The sequence below is a fragment of the Phocoena phocoena genome, chromosome 6 (assembly GCF_963924675.1).
Source record: "Phocoena phocoena chromosome 6, mPhoPho1.1, whole genome shotgun sequence".
Taxonomy (NCBI): domain Eukaryota; kingdom Metazoa; phylum Chordata; class Mammalia; order Artiodactyla; family Phocoenidae; genus Phocoena; species Phocoena phocoena.
The window spans coordinates 2,636,815-2,652,742 of NC_089224.1; the positions used below are offsets into that span (position 1 = coordinate 2,636,815).

General features: G+C 51.7%; 1 protein-coding gene across 1 annotated transcript in view; it reads right to left on the bottom strand.

Moving 5' to 3' along the window:
• Positions 1–453: 453 nt before the first annotated feature.
• SH3RF1 (SH3 domain containing ring finger 1) overlaps positions 454–15,928 on the bottom strand; it is a 155,871-nt gene continuing 140,396 nt past the window's right edge. Inside the window, exons 10-11 of the mRNA XM_065879441.1 lie at positions 9,147–9,451; positions 454–622 (exon numbers count right to left, since the gene is read on the bottom strand). Coding sequence (XP_065735513.1) covers positions 454–622; positions 9,147–9,451 — 474 coding nt within the window. The remainder of the gene's footprint in view (positions 623–9,146; positions 9,452–15,928) is intronic.

A 15,928-nucleotide genomic window follows, 5' to 3' on the forward strand; every position in this document is an offset into this window, starting at 1 on the left:
CCCCAGGGTCCCTCAGCGACACGGACTCACTTGTGTGTCCTGGTTTCCCAAAGAGACAACCAAACCCGAGAACGGGCATCTCTGACTCAGAGAAGCCGAGGTGAAGCCCAGGGGGCAGGGGCTGCATCTGCATCAAGGACACGCTTTTGCTCCCGACAGGGGATCATCCAGCTTCTCCTTGGCGATCATTTCATAAATTAATAATTTCTTAAAATCATAATCCAAAGAATTTATCTATTACAAGAAAAATTCAAGTTTAAAAAAGCAAATAAATTAGTTAAGCCTTGTAAACAGTTGTCTGTCTCAGCTAGATATCTTTTTAGGGAAGGTTCCTCTGTGGAGTGAATCAGACAGGACCAGGCACATGGCACGCACCCTGGTCCTGCCGCCCCGGGTCCCTGTGGGCCTTGTGATGGATGCGGTGATAGGCCAGGTCCAGCCCCCGGCGGCTCCTCAGATGTTTTCCACGAAGCTCCCGGGGAAGAGGCCCGTCTTCCCGTTCCGCTGCAGCGTGCCCTTGAACCAGCCGTCCTCCCGCTTCCTGTGCACAAACACGATGTCGCCCTCCTTGAGTTCCAGTTCTGCCTCACTCTGGGGGGGGTAGGAAACCACCACCCGGTGCCTGCAAGACGGGGGGGAGTGAGGGAGAAAGAGATGGAGCGGGAAAGAGAGATGGGGGGGGAGAGAGAGAGATGGGGGGGAGATGGGGGGAAGAGAGAGATGGGGGAGAGATGGGGGAGAGAGAGAGAGATGGGGGGAGAGAGAGAGAGAGAGAGGGAGAGAGAGATGAGGGGGAGACGGGGGAAGAGAGAGATGGGGAAGAGAGATGGGGGAGAGATGGGGGAAGAGAGAGAGAGATGGGGGAGAGAGAGATGGGGGAGAGGGAGCGATGGGGGAGAGATGCGGAGAGAGAGAGATGGGGGAGAGAGAGATGGGAAGAGAGAGAGAGAGATGGGGGAAGAGAGAGAGAGAGAGATGTGGGGAGAGATGGGGGAAGAGAGACAGAGATGGGGGAGAGAGAGATGGGGAGAGATGGGGGGAAGAGAGAGAGATGGGGGAAGAGAGAGAGATGGGGGAAGAGAGAGAGAGAGAGATGTGGGGAGAGATGGGGGAAGAGAGACAGAGATGGGGGAGAGAGAGATGGGGGAGAGATGGGGGGAAGAGAGAGAGATGGGGGAAGAGAGAGAGATGGGGGAGAGAGAGATGGGGGAGAGATGGGGGGAAGAGAGAGAGATGGGGGAAGAGAGAGATGGGGGAGAGATGGGGGGAAGAGAGAGAGAGATGGGGGAAGAGAGAGAGATGGGGGAGAGATGGAGGAGAAAGAGAGAGATGGGGAAAGAGAGAAGGAGGAGGGAGGGGAAGCAAGGAGGAGGGCGGGGGAGAGACAGAGTGGGCTTAGTCATAGCTGTCAGAGTTGAGCAAAGCCAGTGCACGCGCCCGAGACGCTGACAGGACAGGACGGAGCACAAGTCTGCCTACAATGTTGGTAAAATGACTCAAAATGCCACCGTCCCCTGTTGCGTAGAGACTTGGCATGAACAATGTTTGGATGTGCCTAATGGTCCACAACTGACCGGGGGCTGATTGAGGAAATCCTGCCCTAAACACCCCAATTCTCCCTGGGGCAGGTTGTCCCAAGGTCCACACAGGGAGGGGAGGACGGAGACCACCAGTTCAATCCACCACCACCAGCAAGGAGGCCGGCATTCAGAACTCAGTTGGTCTGACATCTGTGTCTGTTTCTCCACTGGTTCTCAACTCAGGTATCAGTGGAAAGATATGTAGTTATTACTGAAAGGTTCCAGAAGCCTTGCTGGTTTAAGGTCATCGACCCCCTGCTTCCATGCTTCTTCGTATCCTTCTGCAAAATTATGGTTAAGAGCCAGGGAAGCCAGAGGGAGGTGAGCTGTTTTTCACACTGTGTGGTCTCCGCCCACCTGTGTGACCAACAGAATCCTGTGAAAATGACAGTCTCTGGTCCCGAGGTGGGGTCCTAACGGGCGTGCGGCTCCCACCCAGCTGTCTCCCGGGAAACCAGTCCCACACTGTCAGCTGACTCATCATCCAGTGGACAGGACCACACGCCAGGTAACAGACGTCTCTTCCCATAAGCCAGCGGGACCACCTTGAAAGGGGTCTTCCAGCCCCAGTCAAACCTTTACACGACTGCAGCTCAGGCTGACATCTGGACACTCATCCTAACAAACTAAGCCAGAATCACTCACGTAAGCTATCCCCAAATTCTCAACCCACAGCACTATGAAATAATACATATTTACAGTTATTTTAAGCCACTGAGTTTTGGGGGTAATGTGTTATACAGCCAAAGATAACTAATAATCTCTCCCTGTCTCACGCTAGTCAGTCAGTCTTCAGCTACAAAAGTGGTTGAGTTTCTACTCTCCTTTGGGTCTCACAGTCAGAATATGAATTTATAGCCTCACAGGAATTACTCTTAACGGCAAGTAGAGAAGGTCACGGGTGAAAAGTTGGTCATCAGAACCGATTCTACAGAACTGCCCCAAACTCATGAAAGCCATCTGAGCCCGGTCCTTTTGGAAGATTGCTAGTTTCACCAGCCTCCATTCCATAAAACCCAGAATCCACTCCTGTTAAGACCTGAGGAAGAGCCCCGGGCTATGACTCTATTAAAAAAGGCATCTCTGCAAAGGCCCAGGGGCCACCCACACCATTTCCGAGCAACCCTGGGCTCAGGAGCCAAACCATCCTCCAGGGTCTGGAGCAGAAGCATGGCACGGAGGCTGCCTGATTATCTCCAAGAAAGGTCCAGAAAACTGCAACGTGAGTGCTGACAGGCTTCAATCAAGCTTGGAGGAGGTGGGGGAGGCCTGGCCTCGTGGGAGAAGTGGGCCTGGGGGTCCACGCAGCCTTTGGGGCCACTCGGAGCAGCTTCACCGTGGGCGGCCATCTCCGCTTGGGCCTCGGTGTCCTCATCTGTGGACTAGGGCCGCAGGGACCGGCCGGAGCAGGTGGCATCAGGTGATGTGTGGAGAACACAGGTGGGATGCACCCAGGATGGTGTCTGTCACAGAGCTGACCCCCCAAGTGCCAGCCCCCAGCACGATCGTGTGGCTCCGGCTAGAGCGGGCGGGGGCCTGGCGCTTCAAGGAGGCGACCGACAGCCGCCTCTACCCAGGAACGACTCAGACCACACCCTGAAGGAGAACGTCCTGACAACACACTGACAAACTTTAGAACGGCAGAGTTAGGGCTCTGGAACCCCTTCCCTGACAGCTTCCCATTGTGGACTAACCTGAAGGAAGGAATCCAGATGAGAAGACTTCTCAACTCTGATGCCAACAGGCTGAAGATCCACGTGAAAGCTCATGCCGCCGGGACTTCCCTGGCGGCCCAGTGGTTAAGACTCTGCCCTTCCAGTGCAGGGGACGTGGGTTCGATCCCTGGTCGGGGAACTAAGATCCCACGTGCCGTGGAGCAACTAAGCCCGCGCGCCACAACTACTGAGCTTGTGTGCTCTGGAGCTCTGGAACCCGCGCACCACAGCGAGAGAGGAGCCTGCACAACACAACGAAGAGCTTGTGTGCCGCAACTAAGACCCGATGCAGCCAAATAAATAAAGATTTAAAAAATTTTTTTAAAAATCCAAGCTGCCACTTGGGGCAAGTTGAAATTTGAGCAAAGCTTTATAATTATGGAAAGAAGCGTACAAGCGACTCAAATCATATTCACAGTAGCTCTCTGATGAAATGTATCCCCACCGGTCCTCTGCCAGCTGCCTTACAGGTGAAATGGAACAAAAACATTGCTTGAAAAAAGTGAATAGTTCTAATATTTGCATTTTAAAAACTGTACTAAACCAATTCTGTCAAACATTTCCTGAACTAGCATTGCTGCTAGGCTAAGACCATGATCTTCCTGCCAAGCCCCCAGGGCAGTGGATCTTCACCGCTAAGTGACGGGCCTCCAGGGCTGATATGAGTGGGAACTGCGACCTCGGCTTGTAGGGAGACCAGCTGGTGCAGGAGACTCTGCTCAGATGCTGGATGTGCCTCGAGGGTGTCTGCACCGTGTTTCCAATGCAGCCGCTCAAGGCCAACAATGGGCCCAGCCGGCCACCGTCTCAGGTGTGGAGGAGCTTTGCCAAGTGGACGTTCAGCAACCCCCGGCAGATGAGAGCACAGCCGTCGGGCCCCTGGATGACGCTCGGCTGGATCTGAGCGGGACACTGGGCAGCCCTGAGCCTCAGGGGCCACACTCCTTTCCCGTGGCCGCTGCAGGACCTGGGGTCCACCTGCAAGTCTGCACTCCGGCCACGCCGCTGCGTCCCCTCCCACCTGACCAAAGAGCCTGCCTGTCCTCCCGCCTCAAATCTCCTCCCGTCCCCATTCCATTTTGCAAAGAAGCAAAATACTAACTTTAACTGCCAACTCTATTTGTAGCTATTTCTGGCTCAAAACTCCTTTCGGCTTCCCAGTGCCTCTGAGTTAAGGTTATTCCTCAGCCTGGTGTGTGAAGCCCTCAGTGGCCGGCCTCAGTCTCTCTTTATAGCTACAGCTACTATTATCCCCACAAATGTGCCAAGCACGCCTCCACACGGGGACACTCTCCCAGGCGTGGCCTCTCTCCCCACCCCATGTCTTGGCTCATGTGGTCCCCTGGGGACTCTCTCAGACAACCTCCGTGCCCGCCCACGCCTGACAGGCCTCTCAAAGCATGGCTCCCACCTGCCCCGCGGCTGCAGGTAACTTCACACCTGACCAGATTCCAGAAGCCTCGGCACTTTGCACAGTCTACACTGCATCTCCGCCAGCTGCATCCCGGCCTCATTCATTCGGCCAAAACATGAGCTGCTTCAGGGGCGAAGTGATGGTAAACTCACCGTATACACCTCACACCACCTCACACAGGACATACACATGGTCATTTTTTTTTTTTTTTTTTTTTTTTGCGGTACGGGGGCCTCTCACTGCTGTGGCCTCTCCCGTTGCGGAGCACAGGCTCCGGACACGCAGGCTCAGCGGCCATGGCTCACGCGCCCAGCCGCTCCGCAGCACGCGGGACCCTCCCGCACCGGGGCACGAACCCGTGTCCCCTGCATCGGCAGGCGGACTCTCAACCACTGCGCCACCAGGCAGCAGCCCCATATGGTCATTCTTAATAAGCATGCCGAAGGACAAAAATAAAAGTCCTGATCGTATAGTAAAACTACTTTTTAAATGGACAAAGCTCCTCAAAAAGGAACGAAATTCTGACAGACAGAGGTTACAACGTGGATGAACCTTAAAAACACTATGCTAAGTGAAATAAGACGCACACAAACGAACAAATATACAATTTCAGTTATGAGGTTTGCATTACAAACTCATACAGTCAGAAAGTAGAGTGGGGGTTGTCAGGGGCTGAGGGAGGAGGGAACGGGGAGTTAGTGTTGAATGGGATGATGAAAAAGCTCTAGAAATGGATAGCGGTGATGGTTATACAACAATGGGAATGTACTTATGGCTACTGAATTGTACACTTGGAAAAAACGGTATTTGATCACAGTTTAAAAATTAAGATAAGTGAATTTAAAAATTAATGGAAAGATGAAAGAAAGCAAAGAAAGAAAAAGGAAGGAAGGAAGGAAGGGAGGGTGGAACGGAGGGAGGGAAAGGGAGAGAGAGAGAGAGAGAAAGAAAGGAAGCGAGAAAGGAAAAACCATCCAAAGCTACACAGTGCTTGGCTGCTGGGATGCATCTCCTGCACCCTCTGGACAGAGCCCTGAGGTCACTGTGGGACGTACAGAGTGGCTCACAGACCTGGCCCTAAATAGGGCTCGGCCTCTTGGTGGCTGTGTGACACTAAATGAACTTTTGGTGATAATGACCAGGGTGGAATTTGAGAAAAAGACGCTTGCTGTATAAAGAAGCTTCACTGACATCCCAAGGGCAATCCTCCCGCTCTGGGCTAAGGTATCTGGCTTCTGACTAGATGAGCACTTGCAGTCTTTTATTAGCACGAATTTTCTATTTCCTTAATTTTTCTGGTCTCTCTCATGTTCTCTGTAGTTGGTGCATTTTTGTTTCTAACCTCTCCTGGTTTAGCCCAAATTGCACCCCGTGACTCTGGGAAGCACCCTGTCCAAGCTCCCTGGCCTGGGGGTACCCTTCACTGCTTTCTGCCAGTTGCAACAGCAAACTGCTCTCCAATTAAGTACTTCACTGGCAAAACCAAACTCACTCGCTTTGTAGTTTGCTTGAAGTCTGAGTGAATTATGTCCATTGCTTCACCCAGTGGGTTCACTGTCACGGGCTCAAATTAATCATGCTGTTTAAGCCCCACTGCCTTTCTGTAAATCTCTCTCTACCCAATTTGTATGTTTCTAAGCATTCTAGCAAAATCCCTCATCAAAGATCAGAGGTTCTTTGCCAATTCAGCAGATGGGCTTATAGGTATGTGGTTTTATCAGTTTAATTCCTAAACTTAAAAATATACAGAGATGACCTGCTGTGTCTCCTTAAGCCCTTTATCTGTAATTTTTTTTTTTAGTAGGAAAAAAACCTGTCACATGCCCTTTTATTTGCCATCCCTTCTGAAATATTTTATTTCTACTTTCTCTTTGCAATTTCCTAATTATATTTTTCCCAGTCCCTCCAAAAGACAGCCTAAAACATCTGTTCTATTATTTCCACTGTCATCGATTCTATTCTGCCTCGGGATATAACATTTCTTGCTTGTTTTCTTCAGTCTCTCTAACAAACACTAAAGAATCCTTTTGTTCCGCAGAGAACAGTCTCAGCTGACACCAAGATCTGTCAACACACCTCCAGGCTCCTCCTTGCTTATTGTGAGATGCTTATGTCTTCCTCTCCTGAGAATGCTTCTTCCGCCTGACAGCACTGGGCACCCTGGTCCCATTCTTTCATTTGAGATTTATGGGGCAGGGTCATGGTTTGAGAGGAAATTTTATTCCTGTTCTCATTCTCATCTGTAGATGAATCCCATCTCATACTGGACCGATGTTAGACACTGAAAAATATGTCAGTGAAATTCTACCAGGAAAAATTCTACCAAAAGAACCTCAGGCTTCTGCGCTTTGCGGGGGCTGGAGTCGTGAGTTTTAGATTGTGAATCGAGGCCTCTGAGATCCTGAAATGCTTCCTGAATTAGACTGATGTGACAGTTAATCTTCCCTGCATTTTTAGCATGAAGTACTTTTTATTATGTTGAAAGTTCTGAAATACTGAAACAGGCAATCCCTAAATGATGTCCTCGGTAGCTTTTGAGTAACCAAAAAATTTCATTCCCAGTGGACAACAGGATGATAGACTGTTTTCCTATTCTACTTGTTTCCACACATTCTTCCTGTTGTCTTTATAGTCAGGCAGAGCTAAGAATCCAAGTCAGATACGTAACATCAGCCGCACTGTATGAACGCAGAAGGGCTGGGAGAAGTCGGTCAGGCTGGCTATTATATTCAATATTCCAGTGAACACATGGATTATAAAAATATAAACGCGGGGCAGACATTCTCTCCCAAGAGCACTTTCCCACTCGTAAAGATGGAAATGGTGCTATACAACAGCCGGAAGAGGATTCCAGCACACCGTGCCCCCTCTGTCCCACCAGTAAACCCTCCCCGCTCCCTGTCTGAGGGGCAGCCTGCCCCTGAACTGCTGTCACCTGCCTGCACCCGCGGCCCCTCCTTTGCAGATGCTCTGGACAGCAGGAGCCTGCTGTGAGCAAGGAGCTCCTTGGAGAGGAAGGAGCTGGGATGCAGAAGCTCACAGACTGGGCACATGTGGCATCTGGAAAGGAACGTGTGCTCGGAGAAGTAAAGTGTCCCTTGCAACAGTCACGCCGCCACCACAAAAGACAGGGGAGGGGAGAGGCTCAGGGCTCGGGGGGAAACTGCACATCAGTGCCTGTGACTGAAAGAAAGAAAACAAGCTGCCGGACTGGCACACAGGTGCGATCCCTGGAAAGCAGAGAAACACCGCAGAAAAGAGCGAGACTCTCGGAACAAAGGATGACGTGAATTGGGGGCAGGATTTCAAAGTTTTACTGAGAGCCCAAAAGATGAGGGGAAAGACACAACGATTTTATTGGCGGGACAGAAACACTTTTTAGGGTGACGTCTCATTTCAAAACTGGTTTCATAAGGGTCAGAAATACATGAAGTTATTTCACTTCACCGTAAAAGTACACAGTCAATTGTGTACCTTGTACTCAAGGCGCATAGATTGCTTGACGCATTCTTTCCCAGGTTATTTTTGAGTAATAAAGTATGCCCCCCCGCAAGTCGTCCAAATGAAAGCCTCAGATTTTGGTGGGTACAAGTGTTCACCTGAAATAGAGTTAAGGTGAATTTAAGTCATTTGAAAGTATAACACTTTAGAGTAGTTTTTGAATGAGTAACAGAAAATGTTGCCCCAAAGGCAACACCTCCACAAACTAGAAATTTGCTTTATTTATGAGATGCAGGGACAGAGGGAGTGAGGCTCACAGAGACACACGGCACCTTTCGGAGCACGTCTTTATATATTTCTGCATTATGGGAAAACTGTCCCCTATTTTTAGTGTTCTGTACCGTGTTTCTAATTCATACAATCCTAGTAGGTTTTTGTCTCATTTACTAGATTTTCTCTCCTGATGCGCCCCTAAGAGCCCCAGCAGCGGAATCAGGGTGGCTCCCGTGTGTAAATTACGGTGACTCAGGGCCACAGTCACGCAACGGGGCTCGTCGTCCTGCGGGTATCGGAACCCGGTCAGCGGGTCAGGAGGGGGTCAGGCCGGGAGAACTCGGCCGCCCTCTGGCTCAGGAAGCATCCAAAGTGAGTGGGCAGATGCTCCAGGTGCTTCACAACTAGCAGGTCACGACGTGAACCTCTGATGAAAATGCCAAACATGAAACGAGGGCGGAGGGCTGGCCCTGAACGAGGAATGAGAAGGAGTGGCGCCAGGGCGGCGGTGACCCACAGCCCCGTCGGGGACAGTGCTGGAGACACGGACGGAAAGCGGGTCACAGCCCCGCGGGGCGAGAACACAGAGCGAACGGCAGAGGGGGAGCCCGTCACCCCAGGGGGGCCAGGCTGGCCGTCACCACGGACCCAGTGAAGGAGACGTGAAGCCCCTTGGACGCCACAGACCTGCCGGCTCCCCGGCGGCTGTGACCATGGACTCACCTTTCACAGACCGCAGGCCTCGCGTCACCGGCCGCCGGGCCCAGGGACGAGCAGGGCTGCCGCGGCGGTGGGGCCACCGGGGCCGAGTCCAGGGAGCAGGTCCGGCGCTGCGGGCCGGGGGCAGGGGCCGGGGCCGGGGTGTCGGCATCACAGGGCCCGGGGCAGGCGCAGGGGGCGCCAGGGGCCCCGGGCAGCAGCTCAGCCCCCGGCTCGACGTCCAGGGTGGGCGAGGCCGGCGGCGACCCCCGTGGCTTGCGCTTGGTGGAGGCCCCGGAGAGCAGCTTCAACAGCCCCTTTCTCTCTTTCTAGAAAAAAGAAAAAAGCACGAGAGTCGAAGACATGGTTCTGTTGCTGCAGTTTCAAGTTCTGATGTGAGCTTTCGAGGGGCGCCTGTGGGTGTCTGGGGACTCTCGGTCTGGATCCCGGGGGCCGTGTGCTCACCTGCCCTTGGCCTCCCCCGCACCTGCCTGGGCATTTTCCCTAGTTCTGGACATTCCACTGCTCATCGGCATCCTCCACGGAGGAGGTAAGACAAGCAGAGAAAAATGATGTGAAACCCAAATCTCACCTATTCACCTCTCAGGCTTGGTGAAGGCAAAGTAGCACTTCAGGACAAAATGGAAATTTCAGATTATGGCTTTAATTTCTTGAAATTCTGCCTACCCTAGCTCTAATTCTTGTGTGCTGAATTAGCATAAACCTGCTCCCATTTCTACAGCCATAGACCTGACGTTTATCACTTATAGGGGTGATGTCTTTTTTTTTTTGTCCCTGCCGCGCGGCACGCGGGATCTTAGTTCCCCAACTAGGGATCGAACTCGCGCCCCCTGCAGTGGAAGCGCGGAGTCTTAACCACTGGGCCGCCAGGGAAGTCCATGGAGGGGATGGGTGATGTTTTGATCGAAGTGTGCACTTGTCACCACCTTGATGAAATTAAACAAACCAATAATAACAGAAGTCAAACCATTTCTATTGCGCAAGTACTTCCTCGATTAAAAAGCGAAAAACAACTCCACAAAATTAGAAAAAAGCACTTCAGTATAATAAAAACCATTTTTATGTCTCTTTTTTGCAAGCAACCATACAAGTAAGGATTTTTCCTAACCGTCTCACAGAAGCCACCTCGTGGCTCGCCATCTTTGCTCTGCTAGGAAACCAGATAGAGGGCTGGCTCTCCTCCGTGCCCAGACCCCAAGTGTCAGTGTTCTTCTGATGCCCAAGCACAGGTTAACAATCATCACTTTAAATCGTTTTACTAAGATGTCAACTACATCATCAGGTCCTCTGACTCAAAACATGGCCTGAGAATAAAACGCTTAAGAGAAATAATTCTTTAGAACACTCTCCAGGCAAGCTGGGATTATTAAGGTCCACTAACAGGGAAGCAGAATTATGAGGGGCCCTTAAGGAGACAGAACACTGAGGAATTTTTCCTGAATACTGAGTTCAGACTCAGTAGAAGTCCCTCAGGGGGAGGCATAATAACACAGTTTCATTAGAGGCAGGCTGGCAGAAAGAGGAAGAAACAAAAGTAATCATGTATCAGATGAACAAGTGTCCCGGGGGTCTGCACCCCCAGGCCCCATTTAGCTATCGCTACCCACAGCACCTGTAACCCCCGGGGCAGGAATGAAGGGGGGAGGGGCAGGCTGTGCTGGACCATTTCTGTTTGTCGGGGGCTCAGGCTGCAGAGCTGGCGCATCAGCCCCCCAACCCTTCCCCTCCCTCCTGAGGAAGGTTCTCTTGCATCTTTAGTCAGGCCAGGCCTCAGCCACACCTCTCTGGCTTCTGCTTCACCCCTTCACCTTCCGTAGGGCCATGTGTGCACTGCAGTGAACGGTCCCACATTACTTGGCCAGGTACCCGAGCCTGCATGTCCTACGGCGCCAGTGCCGAGAGCAAGACACAGATGAGCTGGCAGAGGACGGGGGATGGGAAGCAAGCTGGCCGGACCCAGGGCTGAGGAACGAGGAGAGGACAGTCTGCACTCCACAGGGCAATGGTGATTCCATGTACACGGCAGCCTGTGAGGGGGAAGGACACACCTGCTGGCACATCTGCCCCTCCTCTGAGGGAGCCTGGGGTCTCGGGGCTGATACGTGAGCTGGGAAGAACGTCCACCCTTGCAGGTCCTCAGCGGTTCCCGCTGGGACATCAAGAGGCACACGAGAGCCCCGGGGCCCCACAGGTCTACTGAGAACACAGTCTGGTGATAAACTCAGTCTCAGGAAACCACGGCTAAAGACTCTTCCTAAAAGCTCAGTCCTCATGGCAGGAAAACAGTTAACTGGATGCCTCTCGGGGAACAGCCTCGAAAGTGATTAAGAAGAAAGATGACTTTGTTCCTCTAAAGGGTCACACGCATGAAGTGCAGCTCCAGTGACTCCCAGGGGGTGTGTGGGGATGGGATGGGGGATGGGGTGCGGATGTGGGTGGGGATGGGGGAGGGGAGGAGATGGGGTGGGGTGGGGGATGGGGAGGGGATGGGGAGGGGGAGGGGATGGGGTGGGGGATGGGGTTCAGATGGAGGTGGGGGTGGGGGAGGGGGCGGGGATGGGGTGGGGTGGGGGTGGGGTGCGGATGGGGGTGCAGATGGGGATGGGGAGGGGATGGGGTGGGGGATGGGGTTCAGATGGAGGTGGGGGTGGGGGAGGGGGTGGGGATGGGGTGGGGGTGCGGATGGGGGAGGGGGAGGGGATGGGGTGGGAATGGAGGTGGGGGTGAGGATGGGGTGGGGGTGCGGATGGGGTGGGGGTGGGGAGGCAGAGGGGATGGGGATGGGGATGGGGGTGGGGATGGGGATGGGATGGGGTGGGGGTGGGGGCGCAGATGGGGGTGGGGGTGGGGGTGGGGATGGGGAGGGGGGAGGGGGTGGGGTGGGGCTGGGGCTGGGGTGGGGGTGGGGGTGGGGGTGGGAGGATTGGGATGGGGGGATGCGGGCAGGGATGGGGCACTGGCATGGAGGGTCCAGTAGCCGGGCTGTGAATACCATATTCCAGTGTTTCCATGTTAGCAGAACACTGAGCCCCTTGAGAGAATTTTGCAAACTCAGACATGTATCATTAAGGGCACCTTTGTTTCTCAAAACACAACAGCAGAAATGAAAACTACGGATGAATTAATAACAGATACACTTCAGCAAAGCAATTTTTAAAATGTCATGTTAGCATGCACGGAAAAGGGCATATCTTTTAACATAAATCTTAATAATTCTTCTCCTGTGGGTTTTTCCAAGAAACTATTCCTAGATGTATAATGTTTTTGCTGTCATAATTCCTCTTCAGAAGATTTCATCATTTAAAATCACATCTCATATGAAAACAAAAAGCTATTTGGGTCAGGAAATCATCACCAGATAGCCAGAAAGAGTTTCACATATAAACATAATGTCTGAACATAAAGTCAGTAAGTCTGTATTAGTCACACAGCAGAGGCTGGGGACACTATGGAAACGCCACGTCAGAGCTCCTTCCCAAGCAGAAATGAATCGCACTTGAACTACTCACCATTACCCACACCCGAGCCTGTCTTCTTCTCTGGTCTGCTGTGCCCTGAGATGCACAGAGAACGTTGCAAGAGGGAGGCTTCTGGGCCTTTGGTATCAAAAATCTACGTCGTCAGGCTCCCAACGATAAGAGGTGCTGTTCACAGGAAAGCCACCGCCGACACCTAATTCACACCATCGTCTGACGATAATCACTCATTTCTTAAGCGAGTATTTACTGAGCATCGAATACGATGCCTCAGTGCCCTGGGCTCTGGGATCACAGCAGGAACCTGCAGCAAGCAGCTCACACCATCCGCAGAGACGCAGCCCTGCGGGCACACAGGTGCTCACAGGAAACACAGCAGGGCCAGGGAGGACGACGGGGTGCTGGCCCCAGTGGACGCGCGGCTCAAGAGGCATCGTGCATGGAGAGAGGGAAAGGCCACGTGAGATTCCAGGTGTGGTTAAACCCCAATGGGCTCAAGAACCTTGCTCAGTGCTTGCACAAGTCTCCATGTTTGTTCCTGACACCCACCTGATGGAACAGGACTCAGTACTGTCCTCACCGCCTAAGGCTTATCAACGGTCATCACTGTCAGGGGTGACGTGGGCTTTCATCCGAGCCCACCCTCTGCTCTGAGCTCAGTGCGGCCACATCTCTGGAAGCACCTCTGCTCTGGGGACCGTCCACCAGGGCTGCAGGCCACAGAGGCCAGGGGGCCGAGCTCTGCGGGCGGGTCTGGACCTTCCAGACCCGGTTCAGCGGGAACTTCTTCTCCTTAAGACAACGAGACAGTTTCAGATGAAACTGTTTCAACGAAACAGCCAAGCCACAGACTACCTTGTTTCTGACAGCAAAACACGAGCTGGGAGGAAGGAAGATCGCGGAGCAAAGGAAGCCACGAGCAGGGACTTCAGGATGAATGTTCAGGAGAGAAGGAAACGGGCACTTAAACCCTAGATGGATGCTCCAGTCAAGAAACCCAAGAATGGGACTTCCCTGGTGGGCCAGTGGTTGAGACTCCACGCTTCCAATGCAGGAGCTGTGGGTTTGATCCCTGGTCGGGGAACTAAGATCCAGGGGGCGAAACATAAAATTTTAAAAAAGAACAAAAAAAAAAGAAACCCAAGAATAACAGCAAGGGTCCTCAAGCATCGGCACAGTGACAAAGAAGGGGACAGTTGTTAGGGATCTGGGGCACTAAACTGGACGTGTAGGAAAGCCACCTTCCAGGAAGGTGTTCAGGAGCCTGGGGCCCAGCACCACTCAGCTGGGGGGCTTGGGAACAAAGGACAATATGGGGACGATGCTCCCAGCACCTGAGGGACTAGGGAGGTGGGCCGAAGAGGAGGGTGTCAGAGATGGATTCTTCTCTTCTCCTGTTGTGAGATTAGGACAGTTGAGTTAATTAAACCATCAGGCTTTAATTAGAGGCCATTAGACAAGCTCTAAGCAAACCAGGCCTCTGCCTGCAGGGTTGAGAAATCCACACCTAGGACAACCAGTCACAAAGGACTAATCCTCCCCAAATAAGGTGACACTTAACCTGTAGCCAATCACATAATTTCCCTGCTTTGTTTCTGCATCTTCTCTATAAAATCCTAGCCCTCAGCTCCTGGCTGGTGTCTCCTGACCACTCCCACTGTGGCACTGCCTGATTTGAACAGAATTTTGCTCAAATCAAACTGTTACATTTTTAAAATGCCTCAGTTATGTTTCAACAAAACTCAGAGTTTATAAGAACAGCCGATTACATAATTGGTGCTAATGAAAAAGATTTTATTTCTAGATGAAAGCTTAATAGACCAAAATAATATCTGCTATATTTTGGTATCTAGGGGAAAAAAGCATGTATACACCACCATATTAGTGGTTTTCTTTGAAACCCTGGATCACATTTAGGTTTTAGATGTCTGGATCTTCTCTAACTTCTAAATAAATATGCAGAAGTTAAAAAAGTTTATAATTAGAAAACAATAAAAAATGTATATACATATACATGAGTATCTCATAAGGACTGAGAAATACATTTGCCTGGAGACAAGCTGATCAAATAATGAAGCCTTTAAATGGAACATGAAGTTAGAAAAATGTCCAGATAAGCGGTTAAACTGATAACCGTAAAAGCTATCAGAGGTCTTACAGAAAGAAGAAAAACAGTGGTAGAAACGCCCTGAGTTTCAAACAAGAAAAAACTGAGATGATGTTTGGAAACATACGACAGAGCTTCCAATACCTATTTATCCAACCACACAACACAGTTACCAACAGAGTTAGCTAGAGATTTCACGTCGGGGCAAAAACACGTTTCTGAGAATTGGTGAGCGAGGACTTCCAGACAAAATACTGTTGAAGAGGAACAGCTCTGAGCACACGTGGGAGTGACCCGCCATGTGGGGCAGCCTGGCGGGCCCCCGTGTGCAGAGAGAAGGGCACGATGGATGGGCCCTCACCTGGGGGAGAGTTTATGTACATGGGTGATGCCGATCACAGAATGACAAGGAAGATAGAAATAATGAGGGAATTGTCAAAAACCTAGATAGTGGCTGCCAAGTCCCAACTAAAACTAGAATCTCTGATACACTTAGAATCTCGGATACACTTTTCCCTTGACCTGCTGATAATTTTTTTTTCATATTTATTTATTTATGTATTTGGCCGCGTCGGGTCTTAGTTGCAGCACTCAGGATCTTCTGTTGTGGTGAGCGGGCTCTTCATCGTGGAGCACAGGCTCTCTCGGTAGTTGCGGCGCTTGGGCTTAGCTGGCCCGCAGCATGGGGGATCTTAGTTCCCCGACCAGGGATCGAACCCACATCGCCTGCACTGGAAGGCGGATTCTTAACCACTGGACCACCAGGGAAGTCCATGACTTGCCGATAATTTAATCTCACTGGAAGCCGAGCTAACTGCAACATAGGGTCTAACTCTGATCACCTGGGGGAAAGGCAGAGCCCAGGGGCAGAGATGTCCAGCGGGTGAGGACTCCGAAGTGCGTGCCCACAAGACAGACTGCCCGTCGTCAGGCTTGAACTCCGAAGTGTAAAATAACTGATTTTAAAAGTTCCCAGAAAATATACGCATGACCGGAAACTCAAAAGGAAAGATGCTTCAAGAGCAGTGGCAGGGCTTTCCAGAATGAGGTTCTAAGCACACAAACGCAAACTATCTCAGCGGATGAAAATGCAGAGCCACCTAAAGGCACTGACGTGATGCCCCAGGAAGCGGCCAAAAGGGCTCCACAAGAGGATCGGGAGAAGGGCCCTAAGAAGAACATATCACGGCCGTGGCAATTCA